We start from the raw sequence: 23,476 nt of genomic DNA on the forward strand, positions 1-23,476 counted from the left end.
CAATAATAATGCCTATGTTCTTGACCTTCCACATGAAATGAAAATTTCCAAGACGTTTAATGTGGCAGATCTATTTCAGTACTACCCTGCTGATGACAACTCGAGGACGAGTTCTTTACAAGTGGAAGGGAATGACACGGAGCAACTAGCCTTGGATTTTATGATAGACTTGGACCGGGGCTAACTTTTGCATTTTAATGACACGAAGCAACTAGCCTTGGATTTTATGACAGACTTGGACCGGGGCTAACTTTGCATTTTAATTTTTTTTTTTTTGGATATTTTGGGTATTTTCATAATTTTGCATATTAGGGTTTTATTTTTATTATAAATAGTCTCAATTTGCTATTAGAAACTCGCTTTTCAATCTTTGAGAAATTTCAGTAAGACTTTTAGTCTTTTATCATATCTTTTCTCTTATTTCGTCTTAGCCAAACTATATTGGTTGAAACTCCTGACGGAGTCTAAATAGTCCTGTATCAGATCGGATTTTACAACAGACTTGGACCGGGGCTAACTTTTGCATTTTAATTATTTTTTTTGAATATTTTGGATATTTTCATAATTTTGCATATTAGGGTTTTATTTTTATTATAAATAGCCTCACTTTGCTATTAGAAACTCACTTTTCAATCTTTGAGAAATTTCAGTAAGACTTTTAGTCTTTTATCATATCTTTTCTCTTATTTCGTCTTAGCCAAACGATATTAGTTGAAACTCTTGACGGAGTCTAAATAGTCATGTATCAAGGAATAAATCAGAAAATAAGAAGTAGAACAATTGACTTAATCAATAACATAATTGAAGATAGCTGTCAATATTAATACAGGAACACATGCTAATAAAATGTTTTATAAATTTCAGAAACAATGCTATCTGAAATTCCTTTTCTTACTAGATGGGTTAGCCAAATTCCTTATAAATGAATGCTAATAGAATGTTTTATGAATTTCAGAAACAATGCTATCTGAAATTCCTTTTCTTACTAGATGAGTTTGCCAAATTCCTTATAAATGAATAATGAATGTTTTATGAATTTCAGAAACAATGCTGTCTGAAATTCTTTTTCTTACCATATGAGTTTGCCAAATTCCTTGTAAATGAATGTTTTTACTAGACTGTGTTAAAATAGCATTGCAGAAACAATGCTGGTATGGAGCAAATGTATATGTATTCTTTACAATTTGTGCCAAGAGATTTAGGTCACCTTTCACATATCAATAAGTTATATTCCATTAGTGAAGACTAATTATAATTGAAACTTCTTTATAAATTTTTTTAATATAAATTTATCACAATAATATATAATTATTATTACTGCTATAAAATTATAATTATAGATATTTTATAATAAAATTATAATTACTATTAAAAATCAGTTAATGACAATAATAAATATATATGCTAGATTTTTTATTTTAATAATGCTTATAATTTTCGTTGTTGTTATAATTTTTTATATATCACTATTGTAGCAATTATTCATATAAAAACTAATTGACAACTATGAAAAACGAGAAAAACTAATATATAAGTAGCTAGCTGCAATTAGTCTTTTTTTTTTCCCCATTTTTGGACCGACTTAGACTGAAAATTGTCGGTTTGAACCATCGATTTCGATTTGGGGATACAAAAGATTCCTACCCAGTTCTTTATAATTCATGGTAAAAAAAAATGTTCTTCATAATTCAATCTAGGATCGGTTCGAGCTGGTCCAGTTTGCTGTCAAATCAGCCGGCAATTGTCACTCTTTGTCGTATTGTACGAATGTGATCGCGACGACTCACATAATTGTAATTTAAAAAATCTTTTTTTTTCATGGATGTTTATCACGTGCAGGAAACAACACTAAAGAAATCTTCTTACATAAATTAATAAATTCATAAGCTTTGGACAGGCACTGAAATTAACATGTAATTATCCACAAGAACAAATTATTATCTTCTCTATAAATAACCAATCAGCAATCTCCGGTTCTGATCATACAACATAGACTTCGTAACCGGTAGAAATAATGGCAAGAACTATGAGAGCAGTGAGTTCATTCATGGAGATGGATAAATATTTTTCTTTCCCCACTTTATCAACTTCTGGTCATATTAGCCATTTTGCTGATTTTCTCTTCTTGGGTAAAAAGAAGAGAAGTCAGAAAATGATGAGAAAACTGAGAACTACAACTGTGGCTTCACTTATTTTTTACAATCCCGTTGTAGAAACAGTAGCAGAGAAGTCTGTGAAGCTCAAGATCCTAGCAGAGATGACTCTGAGGAATCCTGAAATTGATTATTGGGAGAAAATGCTTCGTTTCTTAGATAACACTGACTCTAGCCTCAAGGGTCTTGTCTTCCAGCTCGTTAGCACCCACATAGATCCAAGTAATAAACTTTTGTCTATTTTCTTCTTGCTTCATAGCAATCTTCTTGTATTTTCTATTTATTTTGTGGGTTTTGTTTTGTCTTGTGAAGGGACAATGAAAGCAAACTTAAGCAACGAAGCTACGTTGGAATTGCCGAAAATCAATAAAACTGAAGGCAAACAAGTTTTTTACAAATTAGAATTTCAGGTTGATTCAAACTTCGGAGTACCAGGAGCTATCACAGTGATTAATAAATATCAGAAGGAGCTGTTCTTGGAAAGTGTCACCATTGAAGGAGTTGTACAGTTTGCTTGTGATTCCTGGGTTCAACCAGACAAGATTCATCCTGAGAAAAGAATCTTTTTCTCCAACAAGGTAAAAATTCTTAATTTCTTACAACAAACTAGTCTAAGTTAATTAATCGTAGTACTTATATGGAATGTTGTTTTGTCGGATTTAGCAGGTTTATTTACCTTGTCAAACACCATTAGGGCTAAAAGATTTGAGAGACATGGAACTTGAGCAATTAAGAGGGGATGGAAAAGGAGTAAGGAAATTATCAGATAGAATATATGATTATGATGTATACAATGACTTAGGGAATCCTGACAAAGGAGTTGAATATTCTAGACCAACTTTAGGAGGTGAGAATTGCCCATACCCAAGACGGTGTCGTACTGGACGTCGCCCGAATAACTCAGGTTAGTTAGTCTAGATAGATAATTTAGAATTTATTTAAATCTTTACGTGTTTTTACGATTTAATTTAATTCTTTGCAGATGACAACACAGAATCTCCAGTAAATGAAGAATTGCCCATATACGTTCCGCGAGACGAAGCCCTTGACGAATCGAAAACTAAAGCAGTAGACGAAGGAAAGTTGAAAGGATTGGTGAAAAATGTGATTCATAAACTAAGTAATGTGTCGACGATGATGAAGAGTGATTCTATCAAGGATTTTTCAGAAGTAAATTCTCTGTATAAAGAAAGGAGTCTCTTGGGAGTACAGACACCAATAGAAAATTGGAGAAGGCTTCCATTGCCATCTATTCTCAGCAAGATCCCTCTCTCCATAACTGAAATCTCCAAATTTGACCCTCCAAAAGGCATTTCTCGTAAGCAACTAATATCTTTTCTTTTTTAATAATTTAGCTGACACTCATAACTATTATATATCAAATTAGAGTAAATTATTTTTATAATTCTGAAATATACTAAACTTTCATTTATTTTGACGGAAAATTTTTTTAAAAAAATATTTTTTATATTTTTTATGGTTAAAACACATAAAATTTGGTCGTTTCAGGGGCAGCATCTTGTTGCTTGCGAGATGAGGAGTTTGGTCGTTTGACGCTTAGAGGTTTAAACCCTTTAAGCATTGAGAGGCTCAAGGTTAGCACATTTAATTTTTCAAATAACCAAAAACTTAATTTTAATTTTTAATTTATTCCGTTGGATTTATTTTACACCAAATCGGCGAGTTCTAAGTCTCTTGTGTTTGCATAAAGGTTATCATTTCTCTTTAATAGATACCGATTGTGTCAGCTAAATGACAGAATAATGAGTTTTTTTCATAGGTTTTTCCTCCTGTAAGTAAACTGAATCCCTCCATCTATGGTCCACAAGAATCTTCGCTCAGAGAAGAGCACATCGTCGGTTATCTCAATGGAATGACCGTACAGCAGGTAAGAGTTTGCGTCACTGATCACTCGTTTCTCCTGCTTTTGCTTGCTTTCAGCTATTGTGTGTTCTTTCCTCTCTTTCAATCTCCTCTTTTGCTTGTAAATCCTCGCCATTTTCAGGCACTAGAAGAGAAAAAGTTGTTCATTCTGGACTATCATGACATCTACCTTCCATTTTTGAATCGAATAAATGCTCTTGGTGAACGTAAAGCTCATGCAACACGTACAATATTCTTCCTGAATCCATTGGGAACACTGAAACCTATTGCTATTGAACTCAGCCTCCCACCGATGGATATGAATTCACCGTCAAAGCAAGTTGTCACCCCGCCTGTTGATGACACCAGTTACTGGCTCTGGCAACTAGCCAAAGTCCATGTTTGCTCCAACGATGCTGGTGCCCATCAACTGATTCATCACTGGTATGCAAAACCCAATTCTCATAGTTAAACAGAAATGTTATAATTATCAATTAATTTATGGTGATTAAGCTGCAGGTTGCGAGTTCATGCATGCATGGAGCCATTTATTATAGCTGCACACAGGCAATTAAGCGTGATGCACCCAGTTTATAAGCTTCTCAAGCCTCACATGAGAGATACATTGGCTATAAATGCACAGGCTCGTAAAGTTCTGATTAATGCAAAAGGTATCATAGAGTCTTACTTCTCTCCAGGAAAATACTGCCTGGAGATTACTCAATCTGTATATAGAGATTGGTGGCGATTCGACTTGGAGGGCCTTCCTGCTGACCTTATTAGAAGGTATAATTAAAAACTACAAATCTAATAGCATTTTGTCTCTTTATTAGGATTGTGTAAGGTTGTTTGGAGTTCCAAACTGAAAAATTATATAAAATATTAATAATCGTATTAAATTGAATTTATTTTATGATTCTAGTTTTTCACCGAATATTAAATTATAATTATTTTAAAATTATATCGTACCGAAATCAAACTAAAACTCGATTTTACTGAATGTTAATTAATTATCTTTGGTTGCATTTCCTTGTAGAGGAATGGCAGAGCCTGACCCAACCCAGAAACATGGCTTGAGATTACTTATCGAAGATTACCCATATGCCAACGATGGACTTCTTATATGGTCAGCTGTTGAGACATTGGTTAGAACATATGTGAACTACTATTATCCAGAGGCAAGTTTAGTCCAATATGACACGGAGCTTCAAGCCTGCTATAATGAGTTCATCAACGTAGGCCATGCAGATGTTTCTCATGCCGATTGGTGGCCAAAACTCTCAACTCCAGAGGACCTCGCCTCCTTCCTTACTACCATTATATGGATTGTAACAGCAGAGCACGCAGCACTAAATTATGGGCAATATCATTATGGAGGATTCATCCCACATAGGCCACCATACATGAGAAAGCTGATGCCCAGTAAAGGCAATGGTGACTTTCTTGCAGACCCACAAGGACATTTCTTGTCTTCATTGCCAAGTCTGTCTGAAACGACATATTTCATGTCTGTGCTTGATATACTGTCCACGCATTCAATGGATGAGGAATATATTGGTTATAGGAAAGATCTTTCAACATGGGGAGGTGACCCTGAGATCATTGAAGCTTTCTACAAATTCTCAATGGAGATAAAGAAGATTGAAAAAGAGATTGAAAGAAGAAACGCTGATCCGAAACTTAGCAGCCGTTGTGGGCCTGGTGTTGCAGCTTATGAACTGCTCTTACCAAGCTCAGGTCCTGGGGTTACGGGCAGAGGGGTAACCAACAGTATATCAATGTGAATAATGCAACTCAATATAGAGTTAGCCATTGATTAGGATGGTCTTCGTATATCCAATGATTATAAAAAATAATTTTTCTATATGTGGATCGGTCTGATCCAAAATATATAAAAATGAATTTCATTTAAATTTATTATAAAAAAGTTCACTTTGTCTATTTTAATAAGTTTTTCTTTAATTTGATTTAGTTAGGTAAAAACTAAAATTGTAAAGGAAATAGATGATGAGATTTGTTTTGTTGATTTTTGGAAAGTCACTTTTTTCTTCCCATAAACTAAAAACTAATGTTATAATGGAAAGGTAAATTCCATATAATTTACAACATACGCATTAATTATTTTTATTATCTCTACTAACATTCATCTTTTTTATAAAAATTTATAATAAATATTTTAACCACTGTAAAAGAATAAATTGTAATTTATTACATGTCATTTAATAAACCTATAGTTTAGTTTCTAATATTTAAAATTCACCTAAATAGAAAAATTCTTTAAAAAAAATCATTCAAATGCATCCTTACATACGAATAAACCTAAAAATTAATCCCCTTTATTGTTGTAAACTCAATTAAGTTTACAATAATTTTAGACCAAATTATCAAAATATCATTTATTATATTTTGAATTTAAAGCAACTATATGTTCTTATGATTTAGTAAAATTTATAATTTAGTCACCTAATTTTTACTACTAATTCCAATATTCTAATATATTACTTGCTCCATCCTCTCTTGAGGCAAACTCTGCTACTCTATTCCCGATTTGTGCTTCCCCTTAAAGAGCATCTCCCTCTTGTTATGATAAATCCTTTTATAGTCATATCTATTATTTTGTTCATATCGAGTTGATCCATTAAAAAATAAAATATTCTCAATTAATGATAAGATATAAATAATGAGCTCTATTGAGATTATGATACATGTTCCTAATCCTCGTCAGAAGTCAACGGATCCTTTCAACTCAGACGAGTTGCATTAAGCACTACCTATAAAGAATCAAATCAGGCTTCAACACTCCTAACTCATCAAAATCCACAATCAAAAGTCATATTTCTCCTGGTTGGAACTATTACGAGGTCTTAAATGTACGTGCGGTGAAAATGCTAACATAACATGTCTGACAAGCAAACCGTGAGTTAATTGGCTCAGTATTTATTAGCTAACTATCAACTATTAATGAACAGACCGAAAAGCCTGTCAAAAGCACTCTTATCCCTTTCAAATAGGACATGTAGACTGCTTGTACGACCATGAATATATATATACCCCTACTAAACTCAAATAGAATTCATCTTTTCACTCCATTGAAACCTTCACTTTGCAGTCCTAAGAAATCTTGACCTCTCTAAACATAATACCCGACTTCATTTCTCTCATTTACTACCCTCATTTACTACTCTTTGAACCAATTTTAGTTCATTGATTTTTTCTCTAAATCTAACCATTCGTTTCAAGTGTCACGATCTTATGACTCCAAATCTCAAATTTATCAGCGAGTATTTACTTTATTTATGAGAATTGAATCTTCAATCTCACTTAAATGAGAAGAGTGCTAAACCATTTATCCCACAATCATCGATAGAGTTTTGTAGATAATTGATCTTGAAGACCTCAACTTGTTGTCTAGATTAGTAGGTGTTAAATTGTCACATATTATCATAATATAATATTTATTTAGTATTTTTTTAAGCTGTTATTGCACTCTATTTTTTTTAAATAATAGTTATAGTTATTATTAGAGATAAAAATAAAAATTATTAAATTTGATGATGAAATATAAATTGAATTTAGATTTAAAAGTGAAATTTTTAGAGTTTTGGGCAAAAAAAAATAAAAGATTGAAGTGTTGAAGGACTAAAATAAAGGCTTGAAAAGTTTAGAGGATTAAAACGTAATTTTCTTGAAAAGACGGCATAGCGACTACCCTCCCACGTTGCTTTTATCTTCAGCCACAAAAAAAAAAAAATTTAAAAAGAAAAAACAGAAAGTTAAAATGGAAGAATGGGAAGAGACAATAAGATAAAGAAAAGAAAGAGAGAAGGAGAAGAAGACAAAAGAGTGAGAACAAGAAAGGGATAGCAGCAATCTCTACCCAAAAATCTAATGGTTTCGTAAAAAAATTTAAAAAGTTTAGGGTATAAAATAAAAGTTTGAATTATTCCAGGATCAAAATGAAAGTTTAAAAACTTTAGAGGATCAAAAGGTAATTTTATTTTGAACTTGGACAGCTACTGCACAAAAAGCACGTGGCTATCTCTTCTCCAACCAAAATAATAATTATAAAAAAAAAAAAAAAAAGAATACAGAGTACATGACAAAAGAATTTGGAAGAAGGAAAGCGGCGAAGAAGAAGAAGAGAAAGTGAAGGAAGAAGAGGAGGAAAGAAGATAAGCTGGTGTTTTCCGATGAAAAGGGACGTCGGAAGAGATGGGAGAAGGGAGAGAAAGGAAAGAGAGGAACGATAATAGGAGGATAAGCAGAGTTACGCAAGGACTGCTGATATTTCTTTCACCAGGTGAGTTTACATCAATTTTTACTTTTGGAATTTGGAATCTCATAGTCAAATAAAACTCCCTTAATTTTATTTAATGATCAAATAAGTTAAATTTAATTTTTTTTTAATTATTAGGTACTCCGGATTTATTACCTCAGCCAATAGTATTTAAATAATTTAAATTTAAATTAAATTTAACTTTCATATAAATATAATTTTTAGTGATAGTATTAATTTAATGAGTAATTTTTATTTTTTTAATTATATATCTTACTACCATTAATTTGGTGTACTATATCAGCACCGTGAGTGAGGAAAATATCAGCATCTCGTCACCGATGTCCACATCCCTTCGGCTCCTTTGCCTCTCGTTTTCAAGTGCCTCCTTTTTAGTTTCCTTCTTTAGCAGCAATCTCCTCTCCCTTCTGCCTTAAATATGCACATTTCTCTTATTATCTGCGCCACTTGCTCCATCTTCTCGAGACAAAGTCTGCCACCCAATTCCCAAATTGCTCTTCTTCTCAAGAGCTAGCTAGCATCTCCCTCTTGTTAGGATCTTGAACCTCGTTTCACCTTCATTCTTTAGATTAGAGAGCAAGATAAAACATGGATTTCGAAGGAGAAGATAGCACGTTCGCTGTCACCATTACCAAGAAGGAAGTTGTGGCGGCGGCAGAGCTACCACCGCAAAAACATCGATTGCCACTTTCCAATCTAGACTTGCTTCTCCCTCCAACTGAAGTGAGTGTTTTCTTTTGTTACAAAGGTAATAATAACCATATGAGTTTTGGGTCCATGGTCAGTGTTCTCAAGAATGCCCTGGTTCAAGTTTTGGTCTTCTACTACGCCTTCGCCGGTGAGGTTGTGGCGAACTTTGCAGGAGAGCCTGAGATCCTATGCAACAATCGGGGCGTGGACTTCTTTGAGGGTTTTGCAGATATTGATCTTAAAGATCTCAACTTGTATAATCCTGACCACAGCATTGAAGGTAAACTCGTGCCCAAGAAGAAGGATGGTGTACTTGCTGTCCAGGTTAGTCACGATTTTAATTCTCACATATTATCATAATGTCATTTTTATTTTGGTATTATTATTTGATATCATTGATATTAACACTTTGTTAATATATTAATTAAAAATATTAATTAGTTTAAAATTATATTTAATATATTTTAATTATAAGAAAAAAAATAGCAAAAGAATAGTTTTCCAAATTGTATTTTTAATAAATACGTTAATTATTTTTTTGAAAAAAAAATTCTTTTAACGCTAAGTATAATACAAACGAACTCTATGTTCTATCACTGTTGAAAAGTAGAGTTTCTGAAAAGAATTAGCTACAGAACCATTTTGACGCAAAAAGTTTTATCGGCGGATTTTGCGAGGGATATAACTTCCGTCGCAAACTGTTTAATCCACCGATGAAATCTGCAGCGGATGAGTGACGGAATATATTTTAGCAATTTGCGACGAACATCAGACAGATTAGCGATGAATTTAAAGAATAGTACCGAGGGTTTTATTTCTATATATTTATTTAATTTTTTATAAAACTCAAATTCAAACTTTATAATTTTTAAAATTAAATGAAAAATATTATATTAAAATTTACTAAATATAAATATTTAATCTAATTATTATTATTAAACTTATTAGTAAGCTTTGGATATCCTCACCCATTAGAATTTTTACAAAGGGGAATTACTATCTCATCTCTAAACTTTTAAAAAATTTATTAATTTAACTACATTTTAAAATTATTCAATTAAAATATTTTTTATTTTATGAAATTAAATTATTTAATTTTTCTGTAAAAAACACCATTAATCAATTTATCATACTTGATAAAAAGAGATTAAATAATATGATTTAAAATTTTAAGAACTAAGTTATATATATATTTAAAATCATAAAAATTAAATAGTTAAAATATTCAATGCAACTCTCTAATTTTTTAATTGAATGAGTAAATAATTTATTTCTAAGAAATTGGAATCAAACCTTCCATTATTTGATTTTTAAAAATTAAATTTTGATTTTAATTTGATTTTAAATAATTTTATTATGATTTTAATTTTCAGTTTGATTTTATTTTAATTATAATATTAGTTTCATTTTTAGTTCAAATATAGATATCATATATACAATTAGTTAATAACAATATTTTTTTTATCTTAAGTAAATAATTTTAAGTTTTAATTAATATAAAACCAATAACAAAAATAATAATAATATTAAATCAAAATATATTATATATAAAATTCTGAATAAGAAATATTTTATTATTTTTTGTATAGTTTGATATTATATAGTTTTTAATTAAAAGATGCAGATATAATTAATATCTAAAAGTATTTTATATAATTAATATGTGATTCACTCAATAATAAAGTAATTTAATATATTTTGATGGAAATTACTTAAATAAAATATAAGAATAAAAGATAATATTCTTTAAATTATAATCCCTTCAATTAAGACGAATTTACTAACATATAATTTAATTTAAATTAAATTAATTTATAATAAAAATATGTATTTATCACTCAATAAATTTAGTTAATGATTGAGTTTTAGGATTAATAAATAATTATTTAATAAATTATATTTATTAAAAAAATTCAAATTACTTAAAAAATAATTGAATTTGAACATTTTAATGGTAAAATTAAACTATAATATTTAAAGGTTGAAGGTCTAAAGAGAAAAAAAAAATTCAAAACTTAACTTGTATTTTACTTCGTTTATTTATAAAAAATAATTTGTATTTGAAAAATATTTTTTTAAATAATAATTTATTTTTTTATTTAATTTTAATTTAAAAAATAAAATTTATTAATTAATTTATATATAAAAGTATTAATAAAAATATTAAAATATGAAAAATGACTTTTTTAAAAAATAAAGAAAGCCATTTTTATTAGAGATTAAAACTTGAAAAGAAAAAATCTATATATATTGCCAAGTAACGAAGCCAAAATCACTTAGAGATTACATGTGAGACATAACTACCGAGACAAAGGCTAATTATTTATATATAATTAACTATCAATTTGGTTCGGTTAAATCGATTTTTTATTTTTGAATCGAATTGATTAAATCAATTTTTTAAAAATTAAAAATCGAATTGAATTTCTTAATAAACTAAATTAAAATTTTAATTTGATCGATTCGATCGATTATTTCAATTTGAATCGATCGATGCTCACTTCTAAGAATGAGCCCATAAAATTATTTAAGGATAAAACTTCATTTCAATACAAGAAAGTTAAAAGTATTCCTATCACTTTTGTTTTTTTGAAAAAATATTAAAAAAAATTAAAAGTTTCAAACTTTCATATTTCCTTTTTTTTTTTAAATATTTTCTTGAATAATATCTCACCCTCCCTAATAAAATGCTATCGGAATATTTTCAATAAATTAATAACAGAGCCTCTCTTACTATAAATATTACGTCTATTATTAGTTGAAAATGAAGTTCATCATAAACTAACTTAAATCACAATACTCCTATCTCAAACCGATGTGAACTATAAATATTGAGTCAAGCTTCACTCACTCAAAAAATTAATTCAAGAGAAAGAGCATATAAAACCCTTATAAGGAACACAATACCCCTATTTCAAATCGATATAAAATTCAAAAATTTTCAAATTTTATAAAAGTTTTGTCCTAAATTTTTAGAATTATGAAATATTATTATAATTTTATCCAAAATTTTTTAACATATTCTTCCATTTATTTATTTTTTAGTTGATCTAAACGTATTATTATCACTAATTATTTCTAAACTTATTTTAACAAGTAAAATTCTTACTTAAATTTAATTCATTATAAACTCAAAATATAAACGTGTGGTTCTTCATATAAAAATTACATGTGTTTTACATGTTTATCCTTTAAGTTCGTAAATAATCGAGTTTTAAGTAATTTTTTTTCATTATTTTAACATATATAATGCATCAAAATTATTAATCATTTAGTGAAATTAGGGGATTTTAAACACGAACTATCTCTTCATTAAAACTCATAAACTTTATTACTATTTAATACTCATTAATTATGAAAATAAAATTATATAAGAGTTGATGAATTTAGTAAAGTTAGATTAAGTAGTTGTAAACAAGTTGAACAACAAATTTAAGATTTAGACAGATGAAAGTTCGATAAAATTTAAAAACTTTTATAAATTTAATTAATAATACCAAAATTTAAACTTCTGGATTACAATCCTAAAATGCAAAAACGTTTAGCTTATTTTATTTTTAATTAAGCCTAAAAAGAATTTGCTTTAAATTATATCTATTATCTTATTTCAAGTGCTTTCTTGCTGCTATCTCCGTTTCATAATATATGTCATTTAAAATTTATTTATTTAAATTAATAAAATTAATTAGCCTTAATTTTTAGAAAAATTTATAATAATTGATATGGCCGGAAAACAGAGCTATACTGTAATTAGCTAAATCTGCAATAAAGAGAACGTGAGGTGGTGGATGCCTATGGCAGTTACTCTGACGCTTAAGTAAGTAAACTAGATAATAGAATGAATGTAGAACTTGAGAGTAATTGTGTAAAAGAGTTGCGTACCTTTGTTTTTGTAATCATCCGCTTTTATACTATAAGAGGAAGTTAAATATAGTATTTTATGATAATTCGACCATGATGTAGCTAGCTATTTGATAAGAGATTTCGCCAGCTAACCGGTTGGTGATCCCGTGACAGGCATAATGGGGTATGCTGGCTTGTGCCAATTAACTACAACTTTATCTTGAGACTGAATCTCTTCAGGGGAGGGCGAGCTTTGGTGAAGAATTAGGTGTAATGTTATATGGATCTTTCTTTCCTTAAGTGGGACCGGGTACCAGCTTATCAGATTCTTGCCACGTAATTTTATTTTTTGATGATAGCTCATGGCTCACTTTGGGTGATTCTTGTATAGTATCAGAGGTCCCTTGCTGGTCTTCGATTCTTCATATTTGAAGATGACAGTTTATTTTCTTGATCTGGGACACGTGGCATGATTAGATTGGTCTTTCCTGCTTCCATCATTTTGCCTGCTTTTGCCCATAAATGATGATTGCCTTATTTCTCAAGTCATATTCAAAGCTTTGCTAGTTATGCCATTGTATAAAAACTCTTCTTCTCTACTTTTTCTTACAAGCGATTTCTGTGAAAGTCTTGGCCGCTCCTTTTCTCCATTTTTACTCCTTTGTTTCAGGGTATTTCTTATTTGCTTTCCCTTTTATAGAAATGAATAGGGGTACTTTCTTTTCTTCTTCTTCTTCTACTGGTAGAAATTTTACCTCCGACTCTTTCTTCGACAGTCTCATTCCCCCTTCTGTAGATAACCAGATTCATGTGGAAGATACCAGCATGGTCTACGAAGAGCGGCAGAAGGCGGGTCTTCATGAAAGTGCGAAAGTGACCATGAAGCATAATGTTCAGTTTTGTGTATTGGTTGAGGACTGCAATCAACCTAGTTATAGTGCTGAGACTCTTGGGGAGGAGATTTGATTGTACAAGATTGATTTTGAGGACCAGGCTAGGGAGGCAGTTGGAGAAACGGTTCCCTGCATAAGACTTTACCTAGATAGATGACACCTTCCCGGAGGATGAGGTCATGAAGGAGGGAGAGGGACAAGTTGAGGAACACCCCACTGACCGGTCTCTGCTAATAATGTAATAAATGTAGGAAACACTTATGTAATAGAGACTTAGGAGGGGAAATTGAAGACCTCTCTCTTCCCATGTGATCTTTTGTAATGAAAATATATATTTTACATATCTCGTAATTATTCTCACTAGGTATTTGTATGTTCCGTATTTGTCCCGTACCCTTGTCCAATTATCGTCACTAACGACTTAAGTAACCTTTTAACAATTGGCTAACGAGTTACTGCCTAACCAACCCAAGAACCTGATGATCACTATTTTTTGTCCTAAAAAGGTACCAAGGCAGGTTCACTTAGCAGGGCTTAACACCCGGTTTGTGGTTCCAAAATAATTTAGAGAATTTTTGCAAAACAGGATTAATACCTAGACATGTGGCCTGGTGGATACCGCCTTCCGAATATGAAATGTCTTAGAGAAATTTTACAACATGGGACTTACATCCAGTCATGTGTTATGAGGCTTGATCATAAGAATCGCCCTAACAACTTTAATCTTTGGCTGACACCTTTGTCTATTGGGAATTGACACCCATAGGTTAGCCTATCAATTGCTCATCTGATTACCTAGCATAAGATGCTTTGTTTTGCGAGACTAACACCCAGATTTTGGCTTGACGAAACCTACCTTGGGGCCTTGCATAAATACTTTTTTTAATGGGACTAATACTCGGTATTCTGGCCTGGTGGAACCCGCCTGGTGGCTTGGAATGGATACCTCTTTTAGTGGGACCAATACTCAACCTTGTGGCCTGGCAAAACCCTCCTTGGGGCTTGGCATACATGTCTTTTTTAGTGGAACCAATGCCTAGTCTTCTAGCCTGGTGGAACCCGTCTTATGGCCTGACATGAATGCCTTTTTTAGTGGGACCAGATTGTGGCCTGGTGAAACCCACCTTGTGGCATAAAATGAATGCCTTTTTTAGTGGAACTAACACCCGGATTATGGCCTGGTGGAACCCGTCTTATGACCTAGCATGAATGCCCTTTTTTAGTAGGACTAACACCTAGTCTTCTAGCCTGGCAGAATTCACTTTGTGGCCTGACATGAATGCCTTTTTTAATGGGACTAACTCCCGGATTGTGATATTGCAGAACCCGCCTTATGGCTTGGCATGAATGCCTTTTTCAATGGAGCTAACATCCAGTCTTCTGGTCTAGCAAAACCCACTTTGTGGCCTTCAATTAGTGCTCTTTAATCTTTTTTTAAGAAGGCAATTTCATCGTTTCTTGTCACTAAAAAGCACAACATATAAAAAAACACCTCATTAACTCTTTTGATAAAATTTTCTCAAATTATAAATATTTCAGGAGTTAAAAATGACTTGGCTTTCTAACTTGGCTAGCTTATAGGACCTTGAGCGAATGACCTTCGAAACCCTAAATGGTCATTTTCAATTTTCGCCCAACTTACCAGACCCGAATTACTTTACATCTGTTCTTAAGGACTAGGTCCCCTACATTAAAACAACCCGGCTGGACTTTAGTGTTAAATATTCTAGACATTTTATTTCTATAAACCACTATTCTGATTGTAGCCTTCTCTGGCAGAAATTCAACTTAATTCAAATTGAACTGCATTTCTTTAGGATTTCCTAAAATCTCAGGGTGTTGTATCCTGAAGATGCTTAGTTGGATTTCTACAGGGATAACTGCCTCAGCCCCGTATATAAGAGAAAAGAGTGTTTCTCTTGTGACTGTTCTCGGAGTTATTTTGTATGCCCATATTATATGGAGCAATTCCTCAGGCCAGTTGCCCTTGGCTTTGTCGAGCCTCTTCTTGAGCCCTTATAGGATAGTTCTATTTGTAACCTCGACCATTCTATTGGTCTTTGGGTGATAGGTCGAGCTGAACATTAAGTCAATCTCCCATTTCCTACAGAAATCTTTAAGTCTGGAGCTTACAAACTGAGTTCCGCTGTCGGTGATTACTACCTTTGGGATTCCAAACCAAGTGAAAATATTTTTGCTGATGAAGGAGATCGCTTATTGGGTGGTGATGGACTACATTGTCTCAGTCTTAGCCCACATGCTGAAATGATCCACTTCCACGATTACGAACTTTCTCAACCCGGTTACCTTTGGGAACGAGCTAAGGATATCTATCCCCCACTAAAAGAAAGGCCAAGGGCTTCCAATTGCTGCTTGCATCTCTCTTAGGGTCCGTAGAATGTTCGCATATACTTGACATCTTCAATACTTCTAGACAAGCTGCTTTGCATCTTGCATTGTCATTGGTCAATAGTACCCTTGTCTGAATGCTTTCCGGATGATCGTGTGAGCTCCTTCATGGCTCCCATAATCACCTTCATGAATGTCCTTTAGCATTTTCTAGCCTTCCTCCTCCGTAATACAATGCAGTCATGGCCGAGTTGAGGACCTACTGTGCAACCAGTTAACAATTAGTGCATATTTAGATAATTTTCTTATTACCTATTTGATCGATAACTTATCAGCTAGTATATCATCTTGTGTCCAAAACTTGTATACAAGCGTCATCCATGATTCCTCGTCAATTGCTAGAGTGTGCAATTTCTCGAACTGAAACGGGATAGTCAGGTGCTATTCACTTGCCCACCATTTTGGTTCAAAAATCCGTCTCTTCGTTGTCACCTCTAGCCACCTGGTGAAGCTCGCAGCTGCCCTACCTGTCTTTAATCCTCTTCATTAAGGACCGAACCTATTTTTCGTATTTGACACAGTTCAATTCTCAGACTTTAAATTGTTTTTAGCACTGATTAACAACAAAAAATGAGTCACTAAAAATAATAGATTTCTATATATCTAATTTCTTGATGATTCTTAGGACTATTATTATAAAATAAAGTATTCGGCTACATTGTTAGTTGCGTTGAAGGCAAGTTTTGTCGCATACGGAAGCTTTATACTGATTTTACTCTGTAAAAATATCTTAATTCCAGAACCCCCGGCTCTAAAGCTCCATCTGCCCAGACCTTCCACTCCTCTAGGGTTGATTTAGGAGATTCTGAAGACTCTAACGGTAGAGTTATTTCTGCGATAAAATCAGCTACTGTCTAGGCTTTCATGGCCTTTCTCGAGACATACCAGATATCAAAGGTTGACGATATTACTACCCAGGTGGATAGTCGCCCTGACAGCTCTAGTCTATGTAGAACTTTTCATAGAGGATAATATGTCCTGACTTCTATGGTGTGTGACTCAAAGTATAGACGTAGCTTTGTGGCTAACATCATGACTACAAATGCCAACTTTTCGAGAGGAGGATAGTTAAGCTCTTCCCCCTTTAAGACTTGGCTAGCATAATAGAGTGACCTTTGTTCCCTATTGTTCTCACGAACGAGTATCGAGCAAACTGTTTCATGTGTCACAGACAAGTATAGAAATAAAACCTCGCCCTCGATAGGCAAGCTTAGCAATAAGGAGATGATAAAAATGTTTTCAAACTTTTAAAAGGTTTCGCACATTTTTTTCCCCCATACAAACTTACTTTTGCCTTTTAAGAGTTTAAAAAACGAGAGACACATTCTGACCGAGCAAGATATAAATCGGTTCAGGGCTGTGACTCGCCCATTCAACTTATGTACTTTATAAATGATTTTAGGTGCTTCCATATTTGGATAGCACTGATCTTTTCAGGATTTGCCTTTATGCCTCTTTCTGAAACTATATAATCCAAAAACTTTTCAACTTTTATCCCGAATGTGCACTTTTCAAGGTTTAGTTTCATATCTGCCTTGTCCAGTACGTCAAAGACTTTCTAGATATCATCTAAATAGTCTTTCAAAGATCGGCTCTTTACCACCATGTCATCTATGTACACTTTGACTGTTGACCCCACCATGTCATCCATGTACACTTTGACTGTTGACCCCACCATGTCTTTAAAAATGTCTGATACCAGCATTTAGTAAGTTGCCCCTGCATTTTTTAGTCCAAACGGAATCACTTTGTAGCAAAAAAACTCCTTCATTTGTAATGAATGTGGTCTTCTCTACATTCTCGATATTCATCATAATTTGGTTGTAACCTGAAATGGCATCAAGAAAGGAAACCATTACGTGATCTAAGGTCGAATCTACTAACTTTTCGATGGATGGTAACGGATAATGATCTTTTGGACACGCTTTATTCAAGTCAGTAAAATCCATGCACATTCTCTATTTCCCATTAGTCTCCTTTATTAATCATGCACTTAAAAGTTTGTTAACCTCTGCTTTGATCACCTACTGCCTCTCTAGTGTGAATCTTCTTTTTTTTTGTTTGACCGGTTTGATTGCTTTGTCAATAGATAGCTTATGAGTGATGAGAGCTTGGTCCATCCCTGTAACATCTTTTGGAGACCAAGCGAAAGTGGTTACTTGGTATTTTAGCAACTCTATTAAATGGTTCTTTATTTCACTCGTTAACGCAGTACCGAACTGTACCTTTTGATCCTTACTTATCTGGATCTCTTCTACCAGGTTTGCTGGCTTTAGCTTCATGTGAGATTTTGATTTTTCTAGCAAGTCGATGGGTATTGTTGCATTTCCAAGGCTTTTGTGGGGTGTTTGTAACATTCTTTGACCATCTTAGAATTGCCTCGAACTACCACTAACCCCTCTGGAGCTGATAATTTAAGACACATATCACCCATGTTAATAACTATATCGTTGCAGTTTAGAACTGGGTGGCCAAGTATCACATTATACTCAAGTGGGATATCTACCACCGTAAACTCCGCATACAACTCCCGCCTATGCTTCTCATCACCTAGCACTAGAGGGAGGTTGATGGTACCCAGTACTATCATGGTCTTATCTCCTACTCCTACTAAAGAATAGAAAACCTTGACAAGACTATTTTTATCTAATGCTAACTTGTTAAAAATATTTAAGATGGAATATTAACAGAACTATCTGTATCCACTAATACTTGTCTTACTTCATACCTGTTTAGAAGTATCTTTACGATCAACGGATCATTTTGAAAGGAATCTATCGCTTTGTCTGCAGGTCTAAACCTTACTTTCCGTTTGACTCACGGCTCCTGTTCAATTGATAGGACGTCTTCTACTGCATGTTTATTTTACTCTTTGCTATCGTCAGGTCCTCCTGCAATGACATGTATGATCTTGGCCGTTTTGAGAGAGAGGAGAGAGATTTCTTTCTCAGAGAAAATGAATAAGAGACCAGTTTTAATCCAAATGAATAGAAATGATTCAATGGATATTCTTAGCAACGGAACCAAATGATAAATCTCTCTCAAAGAAAAGGAATAAGAGACCGGTTTTAATCCAAATAAACAGAAAGAATTCAATAGATATTCCCAGCAACAGAGCCAAATTATGCGGTCGAAAAACAGAGCTGTGATTGGCTAAACCTACAAGAAAGAGAACGTGAAGTGGTGGGTGCCTACGGCAGCTACTCCAACGCTCAAGTCAGTAAATTGAAAAATAAGGTGACTGTAGAACTTGAGAGTAGTTGTGTAAGAGAATTGTGTACTCTTGTCTTTGTGATCAGCTGCTTTTATACTGTAAAATTTGAGTTAAATATAACATTTCTTGATAATTCGACAATGATATGGCCAGCTATTTGATTAGGAATTTCGCCAGCTAACCAGTTAGTGATCCTGTGATTATAGGCATAATAGTGGAATGCTGACTTGTTTCTATTAATGATAACTTTATGTCGAAACTCGATCTCTTCAGGGGAGGGCGAGTCTTGATGAAGAACTGAGTGTAATGATATTTAAGTCTTTCTTTCCTCGAGTGGAATCGAGTATCAGTTTATCAGATTCTTACCACGTGATTTTATTTTGTGGTAACAGCTCATGATTCGCTTTGGGCGGTTGTTATATAGCATAAATAATTTATTTAAAATATCTTTTAGATGATTTTTTTTCCACATATTAGTATTGAAGTGATATTTTATAAAATATCTTTTAGATGATTTTTTTTCCAAGTATTAGTATTAAAGTGATATTTTTATATAAAAAATAAAAATTAATAAAAATGGCAAATATTTTTCAGACAAAAAGAGTTATATTGGGATTGAGATGCACATATTCGGTGAGATATACATGTTCGGTTGGCTAACTCAATTGATGAATTTCAATTATCTTACCAAACATCTCCTTTATAATTGGTCACCACTTGCTCCAAGGCAAACTCTGCAAACCAATTCCTCAAGAGCATTTCCCTCTTGTTAAGATCTTGAACTTGGTTTCATCTCCATTGAGTAATAAAGATCAGTGAGCGAGAGAGATAAGACATGACTTCCGAAGGAGGAGATGGCAAGTTCAGAGTCACCGTGACCAACAAGGAAGTGGTGGCGGCAGAGCCACCATTGCAAGAACATCGACTGCCACTTTCCAACCTAGACTTGCTTCTCCCCCCAGTTGATGTGAGTGTTTTCTTTTGTTACAAAGGTGATAACCATATGAATTTTGGGTCCAGGGTCAGTGTTCTCAAGAGAGCCATGGCTCAAGTTTTGAGGTGCTACTACGCTTTCGCCGGTGAGGTTGTAGCTAACTTTGTAGGAGAGCCTGAGATTCTATGCAACAACCGGGGAGTAGACCTTTTTGAGGGTTTTGCAGATATTGACCTTAAAAACCTGAACTTGTATAACCCTGACCAGAGCGTTGAAGGCAAACTCCTGCCCAAGAAGAAGGACGGTGTGCTCGCTGTCCAGGTTAGTCACGTGTTAAATTCTAGCATATTCTCATTGTATCATATTTATTTTGCATTATTAATGGAGCTATTAATTAAAAATTAATTTAATATTATATTTATCATATTATAGGATTACCATAGATTTTTAATAAAAATTTATTGATTTATTTTGATGGTTAAATATATAGTATGACACCCCTTTAAATATTAAGTCTGTATTCTTGAGGAACCTCGTTTAGGTTTATCTATCACCGAAGGTAAACTTTTTCCTTTTTTTTTTTTGGTCAAAATAATGTTATTACAAACTTTTCATTTTTCCTCTTTCCTAAGTTTTCTTAAGATATTTATATATTTATAGAAATCAACACTTTAGCCATTTTTTGCATAAATATTTAGAAAAGAGAGAAAGGAAATTCAACTCTAATCATTAGAGAATTTTGAAATATGATTTACCAATCCATTCAGTAAATGTTAGGCTATTCTAACTATAATAATAATATAATCTACGATTTTAAATGTGTGATTTAATTTGATCTTTAATCTTTTATAAATAAATAATTAATTTTTTTTTATTTGAATGGATTACTGTTCGCTCATAGAATTAATATATACTTACAAACGATTCGCAGGCAATGAAACTCAAATGCGGCAGTGTAGTGGTGGCTTGCACATTTGATCATCGCGTAGCAGACTTCTACTCGGCCAATATGTTTCTGGTGTCATGGGCAAAGATGGCTCAATCCGGAGAATTTTTTCTGCTGCCATCTTTTAAACGATCTGTGTTAAACCCTAGACGTCCTGCTTGCTTTGATCCTTCACTCGCCAACATGTACGTACCCATCTCCAAGCTGAACCTTAAAGAGCCTCAGCTCGATTTCCATCATCTTATAAGTCGCATATACTACATTAAAGCTGATCAGCTTGATAAACTACAATCACTTGCAAGCTCCAATGGCTGCAAGAAGACCAAACTTGTATCTTTCAGTGCATTCCTGTGGCAATTGATTGCCAAATCTGCCAAAAAGAATGACTCCACGGGAATGGTAAAGATTTCAAAAATGGGAATTGTGGTGGATGGAAGAACAAGGTTAACTGATAAAGCAACAATGGCTGCCTACTTTGGAAATGTTCTGTCCATTCCCTATGGAAGCAAGAGAGTTGATGAGCTAATCGAAAACCCTTTGAGTTGGATAGCTGATGAGGTTCATGATTTTGTGAAAAGTGCCGCGGCAAAGGACCATTTCTTGGGGCTGATTGATTTTGTTGAGGTTCACAGGCCAGAGCCAGTCCTGGCTAAGATGTACAGTAGTGGTAGTGATGATGGACCAGCTTTTGTGGTGTCATCAGGGCAAAGGTTTCCGGTTTCAGGGATTGATTTTGGGTGGGGATCACCTGCATTTGGGTCGTATCATTTTCCTTGGGGTGGCAAAGCCGGATACGTGATGCCGATGCCAAGTCCGGTCAGAAACGGTGACTGGATTGTGTATATGCATCTGTTGAAAGAGCAAATGGAGCTGATAGAGACTGAGGCTACCGATTTTTTTAAGCCACTCACTTGGGATTATCTTAAGCTTCTTTCAACAGATTAAATTGTTATAATATAATTAATTATCTCAGTATATTATAACTATTTAATGTGACAAGAAGAAAATAAGGAAGAAAGAAAATATTGGAAGGAAAATGATTTTTATATTTCATTCCCATTTTCTCCTCAATGTTGAATATATGGGGAGGGGGAAGGGGGAGAAATGTTAAAACATAAATATATTCAGATATTTTCTAGATTGTCTTAAAATTAATGATAATGTAATAATTGTCGTTTGTATTTTTTTTTTTTTAAGATTTTTCAAAAGGGATAAGGGGATGGAAATTGGAATAGCGAGGTTAACATGAAATTATTCAAATTAACTCTAATACATTTACTATTAGACTAAATCTTTATATGTTTTCTTAACTTCAAAACCCGTTAAATATAACTCACGGATAGTTTTAAAAAAAAAAAATAATAATTTACAATAACATATTTGAGATTTGATCTAACCTACAAACTAACAAATTGGTCCTTCCGTGTAAAAAAATAAAATATCTTAACGTTAGTTACCATTGACCGGCAATTATGTAATTTTTATGGATAAAAATACCCTCCAAGCCCACAGAAAAATTTGCTCAAAGAGCACAAAATATCAAGGATATAGAACATAAGAAATGAGAGGAAAAGCAGGGTGCGTGCAGAGCAAGGAGCACACACGAACAAGAGGCTCTGCCTTAGGGAACTTAATCCATGCTCTGGCCTCCAATGGACTCCTTCTGTGGTCTCTCTCTCTCCCTTCTCCCTCCTATCACTGACGAGGTTATGAATTTTGTCTGCCAGAACTTACCAGATTGGATGTTAATTCAAGTTGCAATTTTGAGACAACCCAGATGAGATTATTTTATGTGTAGCTCCAAATCTATTGCTGAGAAGTCTCGAAAACCATACATGATTCAATGATGTCTCCTATGTTCATATGTTTTAAGAATACACATGCAGAACATGGATTATTTAACAAGTTAGTTAGGTTTCGAGGAATTTCTGACCTAAAAAATATAGAGATGCTCTCAAGTGTAGCAGTTTTATCAGGATCTAGTAACAACTGTCAATAGAAGGTCTGCTCAATCGTGATGAGATTATGTTGGTCTCTCAAAACTTGTCTTTCAAAGCTCTTTCCACTGTGCATTTATAAAAGGAAACCCCCTAAATGGTGTCATTACTCCTAAAATTTAAACATATCTACTGTACCATTAATCAGTCCATTTTTTTTTCTCTATCATTAAGAACAAACTTTGTATATTTTCTAACTTGGAAAAAGTAAAGAGAAATAATAATAAAAAAAAATGG

The 23,476-nt window shown here is 33.2% G+C and overlaps 2 protein-coding genes across 6 annotated transcripts; both read left to right on the forward strand.

Annotated features, from left to right (window-relative positions):
• Window positions 1-1,690: 1,690 nt before the first annotated feature.
• LOC110603475 (linoleate 13S-lipoxygenase 3-1, chloroplastic) lies at window positions 1,691-5,887 on the forward strand. 3 transcript variants are annotated; one of them, XM_021741213.2, is made up of 9 exons: window positions 1,705-2,375; window positions 2,466-2,731; window positions 2,820-3,057; window positions 3,136-3,471; window positions 3,663-3,748; window positions 3,934-4,041; window positions 4,159-4,460; window positions 4,536-4,802; window positions 5,053-5,881. In XM_021741213.2, exons 1-9 carry the CDS (start codon window positions 2,015-2,017, stop codon window positions 5,798-5,800), a joined length of 2,712 nt encoding a protein of 903 aa, XP_021596905.1. In that variant the 5' UTR covers window positions 1,705-2,014; the 3' UTR covers window positions 5,801-5,881. The 3 variants fall into 3 exon arrangements, with proteins under 3 accessions (XP_043807600.1, XP_043807601.1, XP_021596905.1); XM_043951665.1 differs by having other exon boundaries at window positions 1,691-2,375; window positions 2,817-3,057; window positions 3,934-4,460; window positions 5,053-5,887; XM_043951666.1 differs by having other exon boundaries at window positions 1,700-2,375; window positions 3,934-4,460; window positions 5,053-5,882.
• A 2,213-nt stretch (window positions 5,888-8,100) lies between these two features.
• Window positions 8,101-22,393, forward strand: LOC110604047 (coniferyl alcohol acyltransferase). 3 transcript variants are annotated; one of them, XM_021742100.2, is made up of 3 exons: window positions 8,101-8,316; window positions 8,597-9,327; window positions 21,228-22,393. In XM_021742100.2, exons 2-3 carry the CDS (start codon window positions 8,902-8,904, stop codon window positions 22,185-22,187), a joined length of 1,386 nt encoding a protein of 461 aa, XP_021597792.1. In that variant the 5' UTR covers window positions 8,101-8,316; window positions 8,597-8,901; the 3' UTR covers window positions 22,188-22,393. The 3 variants fall into 3 exon arrangements, with proteins under 3 accessions (XP_021597792.1, XP_021597794.1, XP_021597793.1); XM_021742102.2 differs by lacking the exon at window positions 8,101-8,316 and adding an exon at window positions 20,383-20,617 and having other exon boundaries at window positions 9,200-9,327; XM_021742101.2 differs by lacking the exon at window positions 8,101-8,316 and adding an exon at window positions 19,957-20,617 and having other exon boundaries at window positions 9,225-9,327.
• Window positions 22,394-23,476: the final 1,083 nt, after the last annotated feature.

Source organism: Manihot esculenta, chromosome 16, assembly GCF_001659605.2.
Source record: "Manihot esculenta cultivar AM560-2 chromosome 16, M.esculenta_v8, whole genome shotgun sequence".
Classification (NCBI taxonomy): domain Eukaryota; kingdom Viridiplantae; phylum Streptophyta; class Magnoliopsida; order Malpighiales; family Euphorbiaceae; genus Manihot; species Manihot esculenta.

What these genes read in the sequence shown, in the direction of transcription:
- LOC110603475 (XM_043951665.1), top strand. Translation starts at nt 2,015, where the DNA reads ATGGCAAGAACTATGAGAGCAGTGAGTTCATTCATGGAGATGGATAAA. An exon ending in GAATCTTTTTCTCCAACAAG is followed by an intron (nt 2,732 to 2,816) that starts GTAAAAATTCTT and finishes TGTCGGATTTAG; the next exon opens with CAGGTTTATTTACCTTGTCA. An exon ending in CATCAACTGATTCATCACTG is followed by an intron (nt 4,461 to 4,535) that starts GTATGCAAAACC and finishes ATTAAGCTGCAG; the next exon opens with GTTGCGAGTTCATGCATGCA.
- LOC110604047 (XM_021742100.2), top strand. Translation starts at nt 8,902, where the DNA reads ATGGATTTCGAAGGAGAAGATAGCACGTTCGCTGTCACCATTACCAAG. An exon ending in ATGGTGTACTTGCTGTCCAG is followed by an intron (nt 9,328 to 21,227) that starts GTTAGTCACGAT and finishes AACGATTCGCAG; the next exon opens with GCAATGAAACTCAAATGCGG.